Here is a 22,061-nt window from a genome sequence, read left to right on the forward strand (position 1 = left end):
GATAGAATCTCTGAACTGTTACATTACTCTCTTTTGGAGGTTTGATCAAAGAATAAGTGCACAGTAATCGAAATACCTGTGTGAATAGCAATGGATCAGGATGGTCTTTGCTGCCGCACGCATTTCGCATCATGCCAAAAAATCTCTAGAAAAAAAAAATGAATCTTAGATAATTATTTAATGACGATTAGATTAACATTATATAGAATTTTTGCTATCATTATACCTCTAGAGCATCTTGATTCAATCGCGCAGTCGTAAGATACTGGAAATTACATTCCTCTTGCAAGGTTCATAAAATATTTATAGTAGCGCGTAAAGTAATTTTAAGACCTATCATTGTGCTATGAGAAATGGGTATATGTAATTTTTCACGTTGTACGTGATTTTCCAAAATCATTCAGATATTGTTCAAATTCCAAAACAGTCTATAATTATAAGGGATATTAGGTCATGTAAAAAGTAATAGCACCAAAACTTTCAGATAGGTTTCATTAACAATTCAGCAACTTTGAAATATTTCAGCGTGTTTTCGAAATATATCTACAATTTCGGTGCTGTAAGGGATTTTAAATCTGGATGGAAAAGAAGGAGCTGGAATTAGTACAACATATTATTGAGAAACTGCTATTACATATATGTTGTACACAGTATTAATTATGTTTTCTGAACAATGAAAATAGTATTGTAACAATTTATCTTTTATAAATCACATTTAAGGCAAAAAGTTTAAACTTTCATTTAACTGTGATTAAAGAATAGTGAATATAACCTTTTGTTGTGTATATTTGTGTCGTTTAATCTGAGCGCGTCTTTAGGCGTCTGTGACATCATCGCACTGATTAACATATTCATTCTCTTAATAAATTGTTGAATTGGACTAGAATCTTTAAGCTGACTATATGATTCGTTATTTTGGTAAAATGCCATTGCAACGTGTACTGATTCTGCAAATAACTAAAAATACATATTGAAAATGGAAGAACATACACATACTAAGCAAAGGATTTGAAATACACGATATCTTAAAAATCGTCATAAATTCAGAAACACTTTATAAAGAGGCCTATTATGAATAACAAAAAATCACGTGATATTATGTACGTACACTGCAGGCCAAAAGTTTAGGACCACTTGGTAAAATTAACAAAAAGACAGGCTCTCCTTTAAATACGTGTAGTTTGGCAACCCTAAGAGATAGAACAAATTTAAGGATATCATCGTGAAGCTTATTAAATTCCGCGTCCCATTGCATTAATTTGACATAGAAAAATCTAATGGGTGCCTGTATTAAAGGAAAGGAACATGTCAACATTTTGGACGTCTCCATATTTATGGATATCAAATTTCAATTCTTTGCACCGCTTATATTAATTGTCTGAGGCACTTGAAATTCAAGTAGGTGAAAGCTTGAATCGTTAGCTTTCATTCAAGTTCAAAAACGTTTATATATTCTTATTAGGTCCGCAGTTATTTGATAATTAATGAAGCAGTGTTCGGCCAACATTTTTTTCGTAAAACATTTGCTCGCTAAGCTCTTGAAGCAAATTCAGGTCTGTATAAATTATAGGCGCCAAAAAGGGGAAACACGTTTAACTTTTCTCTCATTTGATTAACAACTTTTCTACGGTTTCAAATAAATCAATGTAATGCTTTAATACAGTTAACATATTTATACTTTTATTGATTGAATTGGAACACGTAGTATTATTAATAATCAAAATAAAAAATTAAAAGTGGTACCCGTTTGGCACCTATAATTTATACAAACCTGAATTTGCTTCAAGAGCTTAGCGATCAAATGTTTTACGGAAAAAATGCTGGCCGAACACTGCTTCATTAATTATCAAATAACTGCGGACCAAATAATAATTTATATATGTTTTTGGTCTTAAATGAAAGCTTAAGTTTCAAGTTTTCACATACTTAAGTTTCAACTTCGTAAGACGATTACTATAACCGGTGCAAGCCATTGAAATTGGATATCCATATATAAAGAGATGTAAAAAATTGTATGATATCTCTCTTCTATAATATGGGCATCTATTGGATTTTTTTAGATCAAATTATTATGGTCGGACGCGGAATTTTATAAGCTTTCCAACAGTATCTTTAAATTTCTTTTAACTTCTAGGGCTGCTAAACCACTCGCACATAAAGAAGAGCATGTCATTCTGACAATTTTGTCGGGTGGTCCTAAACTTTTGGCCTGCAGTGTATATAAATAAGCTCATTATGTATTTTCTGAAAATCCTCTAATTTGTTGTAATTATCAACAGTGTTTCGCTGCTTACAAATGTTTCTAAGACGTGCTAGAGAAATTGAGGGAGGACACGCGAATGGACATTAACATATGTGGTAAGAGGAATAAATTCATATATTATAATTATATATAAAACTAGTGAATAAATTAAAATTTTATTTAACGTTAATGTTCTTCCTAAAAACTTTCTAGCCATCTTTTCCCTCTCTTAACCGACCTCTACACTCTTAATGGGTCTTTTTTCCCACCACATATCCATCCTAGCCCCTCCTACTATTTTCTTGCTATGGGCCTTCCATTAAAAACGACATTATAGTTTTCTTCACCATTCAATTCGGTCGATTTTCTTTTTGTGGAACAAGTGAAAATGCACTATAAATTAGTGATTAATGTATGCCGAGGAGAACCCTCTAATTCCTATTGAAACTCTATTAGACGATGTTACGACAATTCTAATAGGACTGTTAAGTGGTGAATTAAGTGACAGGGACGAAGCAGTATTTGAAAATAGTAATTTATTATAAATGTAAACTTGTGTCGGGCATTTTACTAAAATCCGTTTATTTTTAAAGTATTATCCTATGCACAAATGCTGATGATAGGCATCGCCTCTGTTAATGTGGAGGCGAGGAGGAGGAGGGAACAGGATGAGGATGAGGAGGAGGCGCGGAGGAGCAGGAGGAGGAGGAGGAGGAAGATGAGAGGAGGGAGGATGACAATGAGGAAGAGGATGACGATGAGGATGTGATGCGAGCGCAGTATTCAATACAAAGAGCAAGGATAAGGGCGTGTTAGAGATCGGAGTGGGGGCGCGAGCGGTCTGGGACTCTCAGGCCGTCTCGCTCCTGCTCACACTCAGTCTCTCTTGGTCCTACCTCCAATCAAGGCCGACAGATGGCTCACAGCGCAGAGCTCTCTCTCGCTGTTACAATTTGTGTCCCTTGTATATATTAACTCCCCAAGAGTTCCGTCAATTTGCGGCCCTATTTAAACGGTCTAGACTCTAGACTTTGTCTTTTCTTTCTTCGCGGTAGCTTAGCCATCACTACCTTCCTGCGACGCCACTAAGTCTCTTAGTACGCATTTCCGATCCATCGTCGATTTCTTGGACTCCAAGAAATCTTCTTCCTTTCTCTCTTTCTTCGTAGCCTGGGAGTCTCAGGTTCGGAGAATCCTGTCCTGGGACCTGGGGATCACAGGGTGGGATTTCGTATTTGCCAACTTTGGGTGGATTACTCATTTACTGTTCAGCCTCCTTTGGAGCATTTTTATTTTGTATTTATTTTTCGCAATCAAATAAACTGCCTTTTACCAGATTTCCTGGGCGTTGTTTTTTGCCACTCTAAAGCCTCCCTTCCTAGACATCCTCGCGGACATCACACAATCAACTTTCACACAAATTTCTGGTCCTTCGAGCCGGATATAACCGGTACATTTTCCATTGAGTTGAATTTTGATTGGTGATTCTTCGAGGTGACTGGGGGAGTGTCTCTGGTGGCAAAATGGTAACGCAGGAGGAAATCCTCATGTGCGCAGGTCACGTTGGTCTTTATTGCACAGAATTAGAACGGCTACTGGTCAACACCAAAAAGCGGGGTGTAGGTAACTTTACCGTTCCTTATTTAAATGGTCGTCTGGCTAGTGCCAAGGAAACTCTCGCGAAAATACAAACGAATCATGTGACGATTACTAATCATTTAACGGAGAAAGATTTGCAGCAGTTTAACTATACGACGCAGAATACTTATGAGCGAGCTATGACGGCGTATTTAACTACGGAAGAATACATTTTAGAGCAAATCGAGAATTTAAGCGGCGAGCAAGTCGCTCCTGTCACTGCAGGGCAGACCCATGCTCCCTCATTGAAACTTCCTAAGCTAGATTTACCCAAATTTAGTGGTGACTATTCTGAGTGGTCAACCTTCTATGACTCTTTCAAATCAATGATTCACGATAATTCGACACTACCAGGTGTTCAAAAGTTTCATTATTTAAAGGCATGTCTTCACGGAGAAGCTAGCTCAGTAATCCGATCCTTAGCCGCCAGTAACGATAGTTACTTAACAGCATGGAATGCGTTGGTAATTAGGTACACAAATGAACGAATTATTACGTCCAACCTTCTTAGCAAACTAACGCTCATTCCGAAAGTCTTTTCTGACAACCTCATATCCATAAAAACACTGCGCGATACCACTATAGTTGTGCTTGACTCGCTGAGGACGTTAGGATATCCAGTTGATGGTTGGAGTGCTATATTAGTCCACATTCTCTCAAATAAACTAGATCAAATTCTCAGTGTAGAGTGGGAGAAGGAAATAAAACGTGTTTTGAAATATCCCTCCTTCACTCAGTTCTTGGAGTTCATCACCGAGCAGATTAATATGCTCGAATCTATCAGTAACAAGTTCAAAGGTAGTAAACAAAACACTGATAAAACTTCTCGCCCTAAGTCGTTGAAATCACTCAACGCAATCGTTGATAAACCAAAATGCTTTTATTGTGACGCGGATCATCCTCTCTATCAATGCAACAGCTTTATTGCTTTGAACCCTCAAGCCAGATGCAAAGCAGCGCAGAACAACTCACTTTGTATCAATTGCTTGAGACCTGGTCATTCGATATCGTCTTGCCGAAGTAATTCTCGATGTAAAAAATGTTCCAAGGCACATCATACGCTTCTGCATTTTGAGAAACAATCTAATCCGACGTCTCAACGTAATCCATCTCAAGCTAATGCACCCACCAGTCTTCAAACCATTGATCAGCCTTCGACTTCTGTTGTTGCCCATGTGAGTGCCATGGATGAACGCACGGCACTCCTTGCAACTTTTCTTGCGCGCGCTACAGCACCAAATGGCCGTCAAATTATGATTAGAGGCTTAGTCGACCCGGGCTCACAAACGTCTTTCATGACGGAAAATCTAGCCCAGTTATTAAGAGTTACACGCCGCAAAGTTAATGCAACGATTTACGGAGTCACAGGAGGTGCGGTACGGAACGTCTCGAGCAAAGCTGAACTCATCTTACAGTCAGTCAAACACGATCAGGCCTCACTCAAAGTGACGGCATTAATTTTACCAAAAATCACGAATTATAGTCCTCGGTCGTATTCACCGCTTGAATTCCCTCAATTAGGTTCTCTGGACCTCGCGGACGAATATGCTTCTGCGAGAAATACAATTGATATTTTAATTGGTGCAGATTATTGCCCTCAGCTCTTACTGAATCAAATAATTCATTCATCGAACCGTGCACTGATAGCACAAGATTCGTTATTTGGCTGGGTTGTGTATGGTACACTCGCGTCGCCCACGCATACTGCAACAGTAAACGTTCTTCATTGTTGTGACTTCGATAAAACGCTTCGAGATTTTTGGGAGATTGAAGAAGTTCCTAGCACTTATAGTTTGACCCCTGAAGATCAATTATGCGAGGACATTTTCGCGAGCAACGTTACTCAATTACCATCAGGCCGCTATCAGGTTGCATTGCCTTTCAAGACAGAGTCCTCCAAATCGGCACTGGGAGCCTCTCGCAGCATCGCCGAATCAGCTTTAAAGCGAGTTCTCTGTCGCATTAACAAATCTCCTGAGCAGTCTGAAAGCTATACTAAATTCATTAGAGAGTACGAGCAGTTAGGACACATGGAGAAGGTCACAACAAACGCGATTGACGCAGACTCCTTGGTTTACCTGCCTCATCACGCAGTATTTAAACTCGAGAATGGAAAACAGAAAATACGTGTCGTATTTAATGCGTCCGCTAAAACTAAGAGTGGTCTATCACTCAACGACGTACTCTTAGTAGGGCCAAAATTACAAAAAGATATAACGGCCATTCTTATGAATTGGCGTGATTTTCGTTTTGTTGGCGTAACAGACATTGTTAAAATGTTTCGCCAAATTCTAATCCGTCCGGAAGACAGAAAATTCCAAGCTATAATTTGGAAAGATGATTCTGGAAATACTCAAATATATCAATTGAACACGGTCACATACGGTACCGGACCTGCACCGTTTTTAGCTTCACGGGTAGTGCAGGAACTCGCAAATCAACATGGTAATGACTTCCCAGATGCGAAGTCCACCTTACTTCACTCAATCTATGTCGATGACATTCTTTTTGGAGCTAACAACCTTGCGGATTTACGCAATATCCAATCTCAATTAGTTCAGTTGTTGGATAAAGGTAAATTCGAGCTCAGTAAATGGGCCTTCAATTCAGCAAGCTCAGCTCTCCAAGAAATTTCTAATGATTCTAGTAACGCTAATCTTAATTTTAGTAGCGAAAGTCTTAACGAAACTAGCAAAGTGCTGGGCATATCTTGGAATACCAGCTCTGATTCATTTCAGTTTATAATTTCGCCTTCTTCCATCACTAAGTTAACAAAGCGCATGTTACTCTCGGAAAACGCGAAGATTTACGATCCTTTAGGCTGGATCTCACCGTTCACCATTGTGTTAAAGCAAATAATGCAATCCACATGGTTGCTCAAACTTAATTGGGATGACGAGGTTCCCGAGCCTATCCAATCTAAATGGATGTCTTATTACTCGCAAATGTGCGAATTAACAAAAATCACCATCCCGCGCTGGAATGGTCAACTTAGTGAAGCAGATAAATTAGAACTCTATGGGTTCTGTGATGCTTCAAATGTATCATATAGTGCTGTGGTGTATGCCAAATTCACCAACAACAATAATAGTCAAACATCAGTCAGCCTCGTAATGGCAAAAGCCAAAGTAGCCCCTCTTAAAGCAATTAGTATTGCTCGACTTGAACTAGTCGCCGCTGCTTATCTGACTAAACTAATGCTTCATATCAAGTCATCACTTAAACATTCAGTGCATGACATTTTTTGTTTCTCTGATTCACAAATCGTGTTGGCTTGGATTGCACAGCATTCGTCCAAATGGAAAGTTTTTGTAGCCAACCGAGTCGAATATATACAATCAAGTCTACCAGAGGCTCATTGGTCTTATGTCAATACTAAGTCCAATCCTGCAGATCTCAACTCGCGAGGAATTCCTCCAAGCCAATTAATACACAGTGCGCTTTGGTGGAAAGGACCCTCAATAATTCGGGAAATGTCATCGGGAAACTCTCCTTTAATGTTTGAAACCAACGAGGAAATAAAGACCTCGTCGATCTATTCAAATCATGTCACACGAGATTTACCGTCATTTCTTTGTAACTACTCGTCGTGGACAAAACTAATCCGTGTTGTTAGCTATGTGTTGCGATTTATGGATCGAGCGCGTAGAAAAAATGTTTGTCAACACGCGCACGTGTCAGCTCTCGAGCTACGTACTGCAACACTGCGGGTTGTGAAAATAATTCAAGCTGCTGCCTTCTTAACCGATATCTTAACGTTGCAAGGCAAAAAGTCAATTCCGTCAAATTCTCGATTACTTTCTCTTGCACCGTTTTTAGATGTGCAAGGAGTTCTCCGAGTAGGTGGGCGTTTACAACACTCATTCCTGTCAGACAACCAAAAGCATCCCATTATTCTACCAACCAATTATTTAACCGAGCTACTCATTCGGCATATACACATTACGACCTTGCACGGTGGCCTACAGCTTACGTTAACAGTATTGCGGCAAAAGTATTGGGTAATCAATGCACGAAACGCTGCGAAAAGCATAATACATAGGTGCGTCACTTGCGTTCGTCAGCGTGCCAAGCTAGGAACACAATTCATGGGATCTTTGCCTACTGCTCGAGTAAACCGTAGCCATCCGTTTGAACATACTGGCATTGATTACGCCGGGCCCTTCCTTGTAAAACTGCATCAAGGCCGAAACTCAAAAACAGTTAAGTGTTATATAGCTGTTTTTGTATGCATGGCTACTCGTGCCATCCATCTTGAGCTTGTCTCCAAATATGATACGGATGCATTTTTAGCGGCTCTAGCTCGTTTTACTTCACGTCGTGGTAAACCCGCAGTGATTTACTCTGATAATGGGTTAAATTTTCAAGGAGCAAATAAGGAATTGAAACTTGCGTTCCAAGGCTCTCTGAAACATGCGCAATCTATAGATTTTGAACCTATACGCGAAATAGAATGGAAATTTATTCCCGTGGCCACTCCTCATTGGGGTGGACTGTGGGAGAGTGGAGTACGAAGCGTAAAACATCATTTAAAGCGTATTCTCGGGACTTTTCTTCCTACGTTCGAAGAAATGACCACATTGATTTGTCGTATTGAAGCCTGTTTAAACTCCAGACCTCTTTCTCGCTTACGCGATGACATTGAAAGCTTGGAATGTCTAACGCCAGGGCACTTCTTGGTCGGTCGCGCTTTACTCGCTCCACCCGAAATGTCCGTTCTAGATTTAAAGGAATCTACTCTAAATCGATGGCAGAAAATCACTCGGATTACCGAGCTTTTTTGGCAAAAATGGTCAGGCGAGTATCTGCAATCATTACAATCTCGTCCAAAATGGCAAATCAGAAATAACGATTTTCGTGAAGGGGACATCGTTATAATTAAGACTCCAAACGCTCCACCTTGCAAATGGAACTTAGGCCGAATTACTCGTTTAATCATCGGTTCAGACTCAGTAGCAAGAGTAGCTGTGGTTCAAACAGCTAATAAACAGATTCAACGCAGCCTAACACAATTGTGTAGGCTCCCGGCATAAATACAAATATTGACAAACAATCCCAACGGCTTTGATCTGCCGAATCGTACATCTTCACCTTGACGCTCTACTTATTAAATCAGTTCTCCGTAATCATGGCTAGTGACAAGGTGCCTAATTTAGTCGACAACGTCGAAATGTTCTTAAGTGAGGTTTGGGGTGAAGAAGCGAACGCGTCCGATGTACTGGACCTTTCCTTCAGTGACTTGAGTCTTTCGGACGATGCTCCTTGTGTGGACTCTCTCCTGGAACTTCCGGATTTGCTTGTGTCAACGAAGGAGGAAGAAGACTCCAGGTTGCCGTTCATTTCAGATTCGCCCTGTCCACCCGAACCTGAATCAGCTGACGTTAGCATGGAACCCATTGCGGGACCTTCTCGTGCACCAGCACCAGCAATTGACTTAGCTGTTTTGTACGCGAGCAGTTGGGAGAAGGGAATCTTATACGATTCTACCGCTAAGGAGCTGGAGCGTACAGCAAAGTACGTTACAGTTTTAGCCTTCGGACTCACACACCGTATACCATTGCACGCTGTGTTGAAATATCGGCAGTGGAAGACGTGGGATCCCCAAGGAAAATTGCTCTTACGCTGGACTCCAGCGCTAGAGCTGAAAACTGCCAAACTCCTCGTTAAAAAATGAGTTAGTCTATGACCACTGGTGGATATTCGGAGCTTCACTCAAAGGTTTTTTTTTTTTTTTTTTTTCTTCTCTCTCCACCATGGTCTTTGTTCTTACGGTGTTTTCACCATTTCAAATTTTAGCACATAAGTTTAGTTTCATGTCCAACATCTACGAGATTCATTTGAATTGACGCAGGATCGTCAATGCGGGGGAGGATTTGTTAGAGATCGGAGTGGGGGCGCGAGCGGTCTGGGACTCTCAGGCCGTCTCGCTCCTGCTCACACTCAGTCTCTCTTGGTCCTACCTCCAATCAAGGCCGACAGATGGCTCACAGCGCAGAGCTCTCTCTCGCTGTTACAATTTGTGTCCCTTGTATATATTAACTCCCCAAGAGTTCCGTCAATTTGCGGCTCTATTTAAACGGTCTAGACTCTAGACTTTGTCTTTTCTTTCTTCGCGGTAGCTTAGCCATCACTACCTTCCTGCGACGCCACTAAGTCTCTTAGTACGCATTTCCGATCCATCGTCGATTTCTTGGACTCCAAGAAATCTTCTTCCTTTCTCTCTTTCTTCGTAGCCTGGGAGTCTCAGGTTCGGAGAATCCTGTCCTGGGACCTGGGGATCACAGGGTGGGATTTCGTATTTGCCAACTTTGGGTGGATTACTCATTTACTGTTCAGCCTCCTTTGGAGCATTTTTATTTTGTATTTATTTTTCGCAATCAAATAAACTGCCTTTTACCAGATTTCCTGGGCGTTGTTTTTTGCCACTCTAAAGCCTCCCTTCCTAGACATCCTCGCGGACATCACACAATCAACTTTCACACAGGGCGGAAGAATAATTATGTATTTTAAAATTAAAATTGTTTAGTTATTTAATAAATATATTATATGTTGAATTTTAGGAAGAATAGTCATGTATTTTAGAATTGTTTTGTCTTTAATAATATGTTGAATTTAATATATATTGCTTATTTTTTTTCCTTTTCAAGCCCTCTCCCTTTTGTCCGTAAGGGGCTAGGTTATTTATCGTCATACTGAAGTAGCACGTTGAACTGAAAAAATCAGGGCCTAAGTTAGAGATCTGTGGTGGGAAGAAAGATCCTCTGAGGGCGGGGCTAATCGATTCCTTTTAGAAAATTAATTCTCTTGCACAGGTGAACATGAGTTTTCCCAGCCATGTCAATCAAAAAAAAAAAAAAAGGTGTTAGGGTGTTAGGGTATTAGGGTGTTATAATATAGCTAATCACAAAAGTAATTTTCACGCACGCACCCTAGCGGGAAAGATTTAAACTAACCGGTTTATCCAGCTATTTCAGTACCCAAAAAAGAAAAAGTTCTGTAGGTAACTATCTGTAATGGTGTAAGCCCTAGGGAATTAGTGGACCCGGAGGATAACTAACCATCAGGGCCCTAGGGTGATGCGAGAGGGGGAAGAGACTAAGAGAGGGCAAATGAAGTGACGCAGACATACAGCAAACCCCCCACTCCTTAAGAAGACTCCCCCGCACACCCGCAACCCCCCTCACCCCCCGGTAACCATATTCACTACTCCCACCTCCCCTCTACCCCCTCCCCCTCAACGCCCCCCCGCACCACCCATTCACTACCCCCCCTCCCCTCTAACCTCTCCCCCTCAACGCCCCCCCGCACACCCGCACCCCTCTCACCACCCTGTCGTCGGAGCCCCCTACTACTTCTACCAAAATAATATCTAATACTGCATGGTATATGTTTTTGATATTTATATATATATATATATATATACCGGTATTCATTTTACTGTTGTTCTCATTATCAATATTCTCTATTTTTTCTAAAATGCATTCAAAATCAGCATACATAATATACGGTAATTGAATTTTACGACCAAAATTTTTAAAATATATCCATTTTTCATCTTCATGTGGTATCTGTATCATACAATCGTTGTGCCTTTTACAATCCTTATAATAATGATTTAATTTCTCCTTTGATTGGAAATAATGTAGACATCTGTTAAAAAAAATATATATATAATGTAAAATATGTATTGTTAATTTTTATAAGAAATGTTTACCTGTTACAAATATATTTTTTGCGTCTATTCTTGCTTACTGGTTTAGATAGTAAACCTGATAAATTTTTAATCCAAACAAAATGAATATCTTTCCACAGAAGTAAATCAATATTTTTTTTTCTCGTATGATTTTCATTATCATCATCATCATCGTCATCATCAAAATTTTTACTTAAACGAAGTGACAAATATTGTTTCTCATTTTCGTCGTATATGAATACATTAATAGTTAAATTGTTATTTGTTTCAAATTTTTTTATTTGATTTAAAGTCATGGGCAATTTTATTCCATCGCAATTCAAAACATCAAGATAATGAGGATAATCCTTAAAAGAACTGCAGTCATTGTTGTGTTTTGGATATAAAGCAGCCACAATAGCCCACATAAAACATTTATCATCGTTAGATTTAACATTCACAATTACTCGTTTTCTTCGTATTTCTAACGGAAGATTCATCCAAAGTTCTCCTCTTAGTAATTTACACTTGTTAATATTAATTACTAAATTTAAAATTTTTGATAAGGCCCATCCACTGTCACGTTCTTGAAATTCTTCCAGAGATGTTAAAATTGAACTCACAATGTTATTCATATACCATTTTCCCAAATCACTGGTATTCAATAAAATGTTATTTCCCGTTTGAAACCTTTTAACATCCAAACTAGATTTATTCATATTAGATATAATAAACTCAGCATTAAAAATAGCATTTACCTTTATAGAATTATATTGTTCCAAATAATATTTAATTTTATCAATTACCATTTCTTTAATATTCAATAAAAATCTATGTGGATCTACTTGTAGGATATTTACTATTAAACCAGAAATAATTCTCTTTACAAAAGCAAATTCTACATTTTCCCAACGGCAAACATTATTTAATGATGATTTTTTTATTTCACTACTACTATTACCACCACCAGACCAAAAATTATATAATAAAATTTTCTTATAACTTTTACATTTTCTAATTTTCGCTAAAATATGTTGTTGTAATCCTATACTTATTGTATGCTTTTTTTCATCAACACTTTTCAAATAATCTACAAGATTTTCAATACATTCATCACATTCTTTCATCCATTTTTGTTTTTCAATAACAGTATGAATTAATGATAATTGTTCCGTAAGATTCTTCTCAATTCTCAATATAAAATTATGTAAGTCGTCACTCATTTTAACGGGATCCCTCAAGCCCTCTGTAGCCAACATTACGGAACGAAAAACGAGGGAGAATTGTCCAGCGCTATTTTTCAACCGATTTCAATGTTTTTGGGCTTATTGGAATCGTTAGGATTCGCCTTTCGTCATAAATAAAGCCGTATTTTCTAAAAAACGTAAAAAAATAAAATTGTTTAAAAATTCGCATTAATAATATTTAAACGCAAAATAAATAAAAAAATCGGGCTTCTTTATGACGAGGTGCCAGACCTAACGATTCCAACAAGCCCAAAAACATTGAAATCGGTTGAGAAATAGAGCCGTACCATTGTCCCGCGTTTCTGAGGTGGACGAAAACCAAAAATTTGTAGGAAGGCAGCTAGGCTTCCGCCCCTCTCGTGGCTCACGCTAACGTGTTCCCCCACTCCAGCATCCAAACTTACTGCGAAGCTTTCCTCATATGTACGCTATTCCCCTATCTGTAGCTATACACATATAAATACCGTTAAAATAATGTTGAGAACATTTCGTTTCGCCGATATAATGAAATTGCTAAAAATGCAATTATCATTTTGAAATAAAATTGTAGAAAAGGAGATTTCGTAATGCTTGAAATATAGGGCATACGGCGAAACGCGGGACAATGGTACAGTCGTATTTTTCAAAAGAATTTGATGAGACTAATAATAATTAAAGCCATTCTTCATGTAGATTGTCCTAAAGAGCTCGCATTTTCGATAAAGCTTATAGTTTTTCAGCTATGAACGATTGAAGTTGCACGGCGCACAAATACATATTTCTTCTCTCGCGTAGATCAGCTGTTGTGCACGTCCATTTCAATCGTTCATAATTAGAAAACTGTAAGCTTTATCGAAAATGCGAGCTCTTTAGGACAATCTACATGAAGAATGGTTTTACTTATGACTAGTCTCATCAAATTCTATTGAGAAATACGCCTGTATCATTGTCCCGCGTTTTAACGTAATTTCTGGTCTTCAAGCGTCCTGACTCGTTCATGCTGCAATTTATTTCGAGCAAAGTAAAAATGCATCAACAAGTTGGGTGGCATCATTGAATAGAGCGTGAAAAGGGGAGACGCTTTTATATTTTCATAATTTTGCAACGCTTCTTTTGGTCATTACAACGCAAACTGTAAAAAGATGCATACTCGAAGTAAATAAAATTAGCTTCCCCTCTCTCCTCTGCAGCTTGTTGCCTCGTCCAGCGTATGTACACCAGCATAGTAGGCCTACTTACATACGGGTGCGACTGTGTTAGTGACTCGTGAGTGTACTGTAAACAAACACACATAGCGTTTACCATGTATGTATGTGCGTCTTATTTTCAATCGCGAAATTGCCCTTCTAAATTTATTGCATTGCACCTTCTACGACAAGCTTTATAAGATTAGGAAATACTCATAGCAGCATGTACATTATCGAGAACTTCTAATGTAATTTTTCAATGTGCAATCGTACTTTTATTTGTTCCGAAATAAATTGCAGAATGAACGAGTCAGGACGCTTGAAGACGTGAAATTACGGCAAAACGCGGAACAATGGTACAGGCGTATTTCTCAATAGAATTTGATGAGACTAGTCATAACTAAAACCATTCTTCATGTAGATTGTCCTAAAGAGCTCGCATTTTCGATAAAGCTTATAGTTTTCTAATTATGAACGATTGAAGATGGACGTGCACAACAGCTGATCTACGCGAGAGAAGAAATATGTATTTGTGCGCCGTGCAACTTCAATCGTTCATAGCTGAAAAACTATAAGCTTTATCGAAAATGCGAGCTCTTTAGGACAATCTACATGAAGAATGGCTTTAATTATTATTAGTCTCATCAAATTCTTTTGAAAAATACGACTGTACCATCGTCCCGCGTTTCGCCGTATGCCCTATATTTCAAGCATTACGAAATCTCCTTTTCTACAATTTTATTTCAAAATGATAATTGCATTTTTAACAATTTCATTATATCGGCGAAATGAAATGTTCTCAACATTATTTTAACGGTATTTATATGTGTATAGCTACAGATAGGGGAATAGCGTAAATATGAGGAAAGCTTCGCAGTAAGTTTGGATGCTGGAGTGGGGGAACACGTTAGCGTGAGCCACGAGAGGGGCGGAAGCCTAGCTGCCTTCCTACAAATTTTTGCTTTTCGTCCACCTCAGAAACGCGGGACAATGGTACGGCTCTATTTCTCAACCGATTTCAATGTTTTTGGGCTTGTTGGAATCGTTAGGTCTGGCACCTCGTCATAAAGAAGCCCGATTTTTCGATTTGTTTTGCGTTTAAATATTATTAAGCGAATTTTTAAATAATTTTATTTTTTTACGTTTCTCGGAAAATACGGCTGTATTTTAAACAAAAGGCGAGTCCTAACGATTCCAACAAGCCCAAAAACATTGAAATTGGTTGAAAAATAGCGCTGGAAAATTCTCCCTCGTTTTTCGTTCCGTAATGTTGGCTACAGAGGGCTTGAGGGATCCCGTTAACCGTTTCAATATTTGATCTTAGCACAGCAACCGTCGTAAAAAAACAGAAAGTCTTATACGAATAAAGAAATATTTTATACATATATTCTTCTATACTAAGAAAAAACATTAGTGGGAGAATAGAATAAGTTATAAGTGGGAGAAATAAAAAGTGGGGAAATATTAGGTATGCGGTTAGAAGTAGATTATATAACATACTTTGAAGCAATGTAATCGTGTGTGTCATTTATAGAGGTAAATGTTTTAATATATGGACTAATTTGATTTATTGATTCTTTCTCACCATCATTATTCTTATTATTTTTACTTAATTTATATGAATAAAAACCAAACAAACTTACCATTAAAATTTTTTAATTTTTCAAGTACGGAGTATGTTGGACACTATTCCAAATAATGATAGATCAAATTTGTCAGTCTTTGTAATAATATTTCGAAATTCATCGAATTCTCGATAATTACCATCCTGAATTATATAAATCTTACCGTTGTTAAACTTAAATAGTGACATTTTACTGTTAAAATGGAAAATTGTTGGAAATACTTCATTCAGTACACCATAGCTTATATCCTTAAAAAGTGCGCAATTCTTGAATATTCTCACATAATTATTATCAAGGATAACGAAGATACTACCTATATTACTTAAAGCAGCTGCCTGAATTCCATCATATGGTACTTCACTTCCAAAAAGTTGTTGATACGTTTTTGGATAGCCATTAATAAGTTTCAAAGATTTTGCATTAAAAACATAAACATAATTATCAAAATATACGGCAATCTCATCTAATGATACTTCATGTATAGCTTTAATTTATTTGAAGTCCGAGGGTAAAAATTTAAGCCAATTTTTAATTAATTGTGGATTTTTAAATTCTTTTGAATTCATGTCAAAAGACCAAAACCATTGTTTATAAATAACAAAAAGTCTTTTACTATGAATAAAATAGAGAAAATCACTCGCAGGTAATTTACAAATTGTGTTAAAATTTGCAACATCTTCCTCCTCTGATTGTGGTTTTTTATCTAAAGTAGGATTAATGGTGGTAAAAGTTTTCTTTCTTTGCGGTGTTACATCCCCATTTGTTGTTGTTAGTAGTGTAGCAATGCGGTTCCGATGACAGGGAGAGGGGGTAGCTGTTTTGTGGTGTGGAAGAAGGATAAGTGGGGATAAGACTCTCTTAGTATGGTAGTGTTGAGGATGAGGAAGGAAAGGGTCTTATAGTGGGATCGAGTTTGGTTAGGGAGGGAGGGGGTCTTTTTCACCCTATGTCACAATTGGACGGTCTTATAGTGGGACGGACCGAGTTTGGTTAGGGAGGGGTATTTTTCACCCTATGTCACAGTTGGAAGGTCTTATAGTGGGATCGAGTTTGGTTAGGGAGGGTGGGGGTATCTTTCACCATATGTCACAGTTGGAAGGTCTTATAGTGGAACCGAGTTTGGTTAGGGAGGTGGTATTTTTCACCCTATGTCACAGTTGGAAGGTCTTATAGTGGGACCGAGTTTGGTTAGGGAGGGGGTATTTTTCACCCTATGGTACCGTTGGTTAGTTATCCTACGGGGACCTAAGTTATCCTACGGGGCCCTAGTTGAGGGAAGGTTTTTTTACCCTTCGAAGTCGATGGTTAGTTACCTTACGTAGCATAACTATTTCCGACAGGATAGTAGGAGGGATGAAGAACAATTTGCTTGAAGAGAGGGGGAAATTTTCATGAAACATGCATATTTAAATAGAATTATTTTAGTATAAAAAACGTAGGCATAATGGCACCAACGTTCGTTGATTTTCAAGGATTCCGTTTGACGGATAAGTCATTTATAATCAAAGAATTTGCTGTTGTACAAGAACAAAAAGTGTTCCATATTTTATTTTCGCCTCCCTATTCATATTCATGGCTAAGTGAAGAGGAGCGAAAGCGGACAGAGTAAGTATATGAAAAAGAAAAAATATATATTATTTTTGTTTAATATAATGTTTCTTTTTAGCTGGTTCTTTCTAAATTATCACGGCTTAAATTGGGCGGATGGCTACTCACCCTACTATAAATATAAAGATATTATAAGGAAGTACATCTATGATGATGAGGATGAGATTTTTGTGAAAGGAATTGAAAATACAAATTGGTTAAGAGATATTTGTAATTTAGAAATAACTAATGTAGATAATTTTATGTGGGAGGATTTTGATCTAGAAGATAGCTTGCATAATTCACATCTTCCAGCATGTTTGATTCATGAAGGTGTATGTCCCTTAAAAAATGTCTATTATATGAAATATATGTATGAGCAAAAATCTGGAATATATGTATAACTGAAAAACGCTTGCATCTATTTTCTAACATGTTACCTGTCCTCAATGTTCTCTTACCCCCTGAAGTGTTTCAGAGATCCTTTATCTGAAGAGAGCTCAGTTTCCCACCCACTTTTCCTCAGTTCCTGATTAGTCCTCTCAAAGAAAAGAACAAAAGATATCTCTACGAAATAGAGTTTTGAAAACGCAAGAAGAATATCGCGAGTGGGTACGCGAGTGTCGTGAATATATCCATAAACTCAGAATCTCTAATCGCAACGCATCTATAGGCACGCTGCAGAAAAATGTTGCAGAAATTGCACAAATACGGTGTCTTCTACTTAGAGCAGCTAAGGATAAGAGTTATTGTTTGAATCATGCTCTCAAGAATCCTGATTTAGGAAATCAGCATAATTATCATGAGTGGGTACGCAAGTGTCGTGATTATATTCGAAGTTTAAGAGATGCTAATATATCTGCAGCTCCCGATACAGTACACAAAAATCTGACTGAAATAACAACTATCCAGCGTCTACTTCTGCACGCGGCAAAAAATAAGAAATCAATTGGAGTGAGAAAGCTTATTTGGAAAGATCTCGAGTTTTCATTTAAATCTCGAATATGTAGCGGAATGGTTGTAAATTATAATTATATAGAACCACGTGATTTTCTAACAGGTGCAAAAGACTTAGTACAGACCTACACAGAAAAAGTGTTTAATAACGTGAACGCAGTTAAGATAAATTGCATCTTTAACGGACAATTTATTTGTAAAGAGATAAGTGATATTAAACATATCTCAACCCGCAATGCAGTTTTAGTGATTGGTACAATACAAATATAATAGACAAAATTCTAAAAGAATTGAGTGAGTTTCAAGAGCGTGATAGTGGATGGGCGTTGGAAAAAATTCTGAATTTAATTATAAATATAAATTATTATAACCCGCTGCATATAGGTTGTGCAATCGAGCTTCCAGAATCTATTAAGAATAAACAGGCTGTGATAAACATACACAGTGATGATAATACATGTTTTGCATGGGCTGTAACGGCTGCACTCTATCCGGCAAAACCGAATACTCATCCACAACGAAAATCTTTATATCCTCATTTTACAACTGTTTTCGACGTTAGAAGTATAACGTTTCCGACTACATTAAAATAGATTCCGAAATTTGAAGAAGATAATGATGTCTCTATTAATATTTTTACTATGGTGGAAGAGACTGAGATGAATGAGAATACAATCATAGCACCTCTACAATTAACAAAATGCAAGAGGACCAAACACGCTAATCTTCTTCTTCTCGAGCATCAAGGAGCAGCAGCACATTTTATATGCATCAGGAACCTTTCCAGACTGCTAAATGGACAGCTTACTAGAGGAAAACGCTCTCATCTTATTTGTGATCGGTATGTTTTACTGTGTGTATATATATATATGTGCATTACAGAATATTACATAATATTCCAGACTTATAATGTTAATTGGACCAAACGCTGTAAGCGACAATAATTTTTCATACTGACGTTTGACAGTGACAGGTGCACATTATTTTAAAATCCCCGCTGTAATCGCAGGTTTCAATGGTGTCGCCTGAGAAAACCTTTAGAAAGTATCCATTGGCGTAGAACTGACCTAAACAAGGACGGACGAATGATTCTTACCGAGCGAGAGAGATATCCATAGGCAATGGCACAGATAGAAATAAGCCATGGGACGCCTGGATTGCCCTGCTATGCCGTATAAAGCTCTTTCTCTCGCACTCACCCATTTAGAGCGAGATAGACGAACTACCATAGTTATTGCATTCCATTCCTCTATCTCCGCCTAGCAGAATCGAGTATACAGTAAAGGATCCTAAAACGCGGTTCCTAAACGCATCAAGGTACGCCATTTCTGCCGGTCATTGTACATATACCATGGCTACCAGATTTATTTTTATGCGTTTTCGAACAGCTTCCTATCAAGAAGGAAGTAATTGGATGAATGGTGGTTAAGGACAGGAGATGGCGTTTCTAACGTGATAGAGTGAGAGATCGGAGTCGGTCGGAACAATTCTCTGGTCTCAACATTTTGGTCGGAAAAAATTCCAGCCAAGCCAAATTGGCTGTTGCGCAAATGCATATTTGAATATCTCTACATTGCATGAACGGATTTGAATGTTTGTAGTCTCGTTGGAAAGCTTAGGATCGAATTATATAATGAAAGTTTCATTAGAATTTTAAATAGATTAATCAATTTCTAAATATAGCCACAGAAAAAAATAGTTGATCAAACTTGGCGTAAAGTAGGTAGTGTCACACGACTATTTTTTTTTAACTTATTTGCCGCATAACACTACCGTGTTACTTGATAAAAAAATATGAATTAGTAAAAGCAGAGATGAAATGGGAGATTGCTCATGGCAGGGTCCTAAAATAATCTTTGTCGGTAGGCGGCGCTGATGTTTGTAGACGTCGAAATTTCCATAAAACCACTAACGCCATTTGTCGGACGCGAATGAGAAGCACTTTGTTAGGCACACACACCATTACTGTGGTGCGTATGCGTGTGCAACCTCCTTCGGTTAACATCGCTCAGCTTCGGACATCTTCGCTATACATCGAGTTTGAGAGAGAGCGGCATAGTTTTATCGGATCTCTCTCTCCCTCTCAATCTAACTTTCGTTTAGCCGAAGAGCCGAGTAAAATTCCTTTTCGTCCTTCTGCTTCATTCCTCCTCCATCTTTCCAACCTCAGATTCGAGTTCCATTCCATACAATAAATTTTTTTTTTTATTGTAGAATGTTTATTTATTGCCATGAACATATATGATTAAAAAATTTGTAAAAATAGGGTTTTAATATTCCATAGTTACGCTCAAAAGATCTTTATTAAGTCCTACACTTTAAATACTCTTATAAAAATTTAATTTTTATTTCGTTATCAATTCAAATAAGTTATTAATGATTACTATAAATATTCTAAAATTATAAAAAATGAAAAAAAAAGAGTCGAAGAAGTCGCGAACCTGGGCTCACCGGTTCCAAAAGCCGAGATCTTACCACATGCGCTATAAGAGATTTAAGGATATAGATGATAAACTTGCATAAACTTTATAACTACAAATTTGCGTACTTTCCATGTTACACAGATATAAGTATACCTTCTTTCGATATATTTATTCTTTATACTGTGAAATTAAACCAAATGTATATAAATGTTATTAGGTTAATTATATGGCCCTAGACATCTAATATATAATATATACATCTTTTAAATTTTTAATAAATTAATTCCGGCTTTTTGACTGAATTAGTAATTCTGAAGTGTCAATTAATATTTAAAACGCAATGTGAAACACAGAACACTTCACTTTTATATTTGCATCGCATGCCATTTTATTACCAAATATTTTTTCATTTCCCTTTAGAATTTGGGTTTTTTTTTTAAAAGATTGTATTTTTCATTTTATTACATGCATGATTTAACGCGCCAGTCATCTTAATCGTTAATATTTATTACTCTACAAATTCACCGCTTCGACTATTTAAATTAATATTTCTGTATAATTACAAGCTTATTTTTTTCTAAACATACAGTTATTAATTAAACAGAACAAATTAATGTTTTATGTGTCTCTGTAAATTAATTTAAGAGTCAAAACGGCAAATTTATAGATAATGTATTAACGATTCTAGGGCCATATAATTAACCTACTAATATTTTTATACATTTGGTTTAATTTCACAGTATAAAGTATAAATATATCGAAAGAAGGTATACTTGAATCTGTGTAACAAAAAGAGTACGTGAATTTGTAGCTATAAAGTTTATGCAATTTTACCATCTATATCCTTAAATCTCTTATAGCGCATGTGGTAATATCTCGGCTTTTGGAACCGGTGAGCCCAGGTTCGCGACTTCTTCGATTCTTTTTTTTTCATTTTTTATAATTTTAGAATATTTATAGTAATCATTATTAACTTATTTGAATTGATAACGAAATAAAAATTAAATTTTTATAAGAGTATTTAAAGTGTAGGACTTAAGATCTTTTGAGCGTAACTATGGAATATTAAAACCCTATTTTTACAAATTTTTTAATCATATATGTTCATGGCAATAAATAAACATTCTACAATAAAAAAAAAATTTATTGTATGGAATGGAACTCGAATCTGAGGTTTGAAAGATGGAGGAGGAATGAAGCAGAAGGACGAAAAGGAATTTTACTCGGCTCTTCGGCTAAACGAAAGTTAGATTGAGAGGGAGAGAGAGATCCGATAAAACTATGCCGTTCTCTCTCAAACTCGATGTATAGCGAAGATGTCCGAAGCTGAGCGATGTTAACCGAAGGAGGTTGCACACGCATACGCACCACAGTAATGGTGTGTGTGCCTAACAAAGTGCTTCTCATTCGCGTCCGACAAATGGCGTTAGTGGTTTTATGGAAATTTCGACGTCTACAAACATCAGCGCCGCTTACCGACAAAGATTATTTTAGGACCCTGCCA

The 22,061-nt window shown here is 37.4% G+C and overlaps 1 protein-coding gene across 1 annotated transcript; it reads left to right on the top strand.

Moving 5' to 3' along the window:
- The first annotated feature begins 3,765 nt into the window (after window positions 1-3,765).
- On the top strand, window positions 3,766-8,913 carry LOC136774889 (uncharacterized). The gene has a single exon (XM_066729366.1). The coding sequence runs from the start codon at window positions 3,766-3,768 to the stop codon at window positions 8,911-8,913; it is 5,148 nt and encodes a 1,715-aa protein (XP_066585463.1).
- The last annotated feature ends 13,148 nt before the right edge of the window (window positions 8,914-22,061 follow it).

The sequence above is a fragment of the Prorops nasuta genome, unplaced genomic scaffold (genome assembly GCF_024137725.1).
Source record: "Prorops nasuta isolate Cenicafe-Biocafe unplaced genomic scaffold, Cenicafe_Pnas_1.2 PNAS00007, whole genome shotgun sequence".
NCBI lineage: Eukaryota > Metazoa > Arthropoda > Insecta > Hymenoptera > Bethylidae > Prorops > Prorops nasuta.

Bases quoted from the DNA above. Each gene is read 5' to 3' on its own strand.
- LOC136774889 (XM_066729366.1), top strand. From the start codon at position 3,766: ATGGTAACGCAGGAGGAAATCCTCATGTGCGCAGGTCACGTTGGTCTT.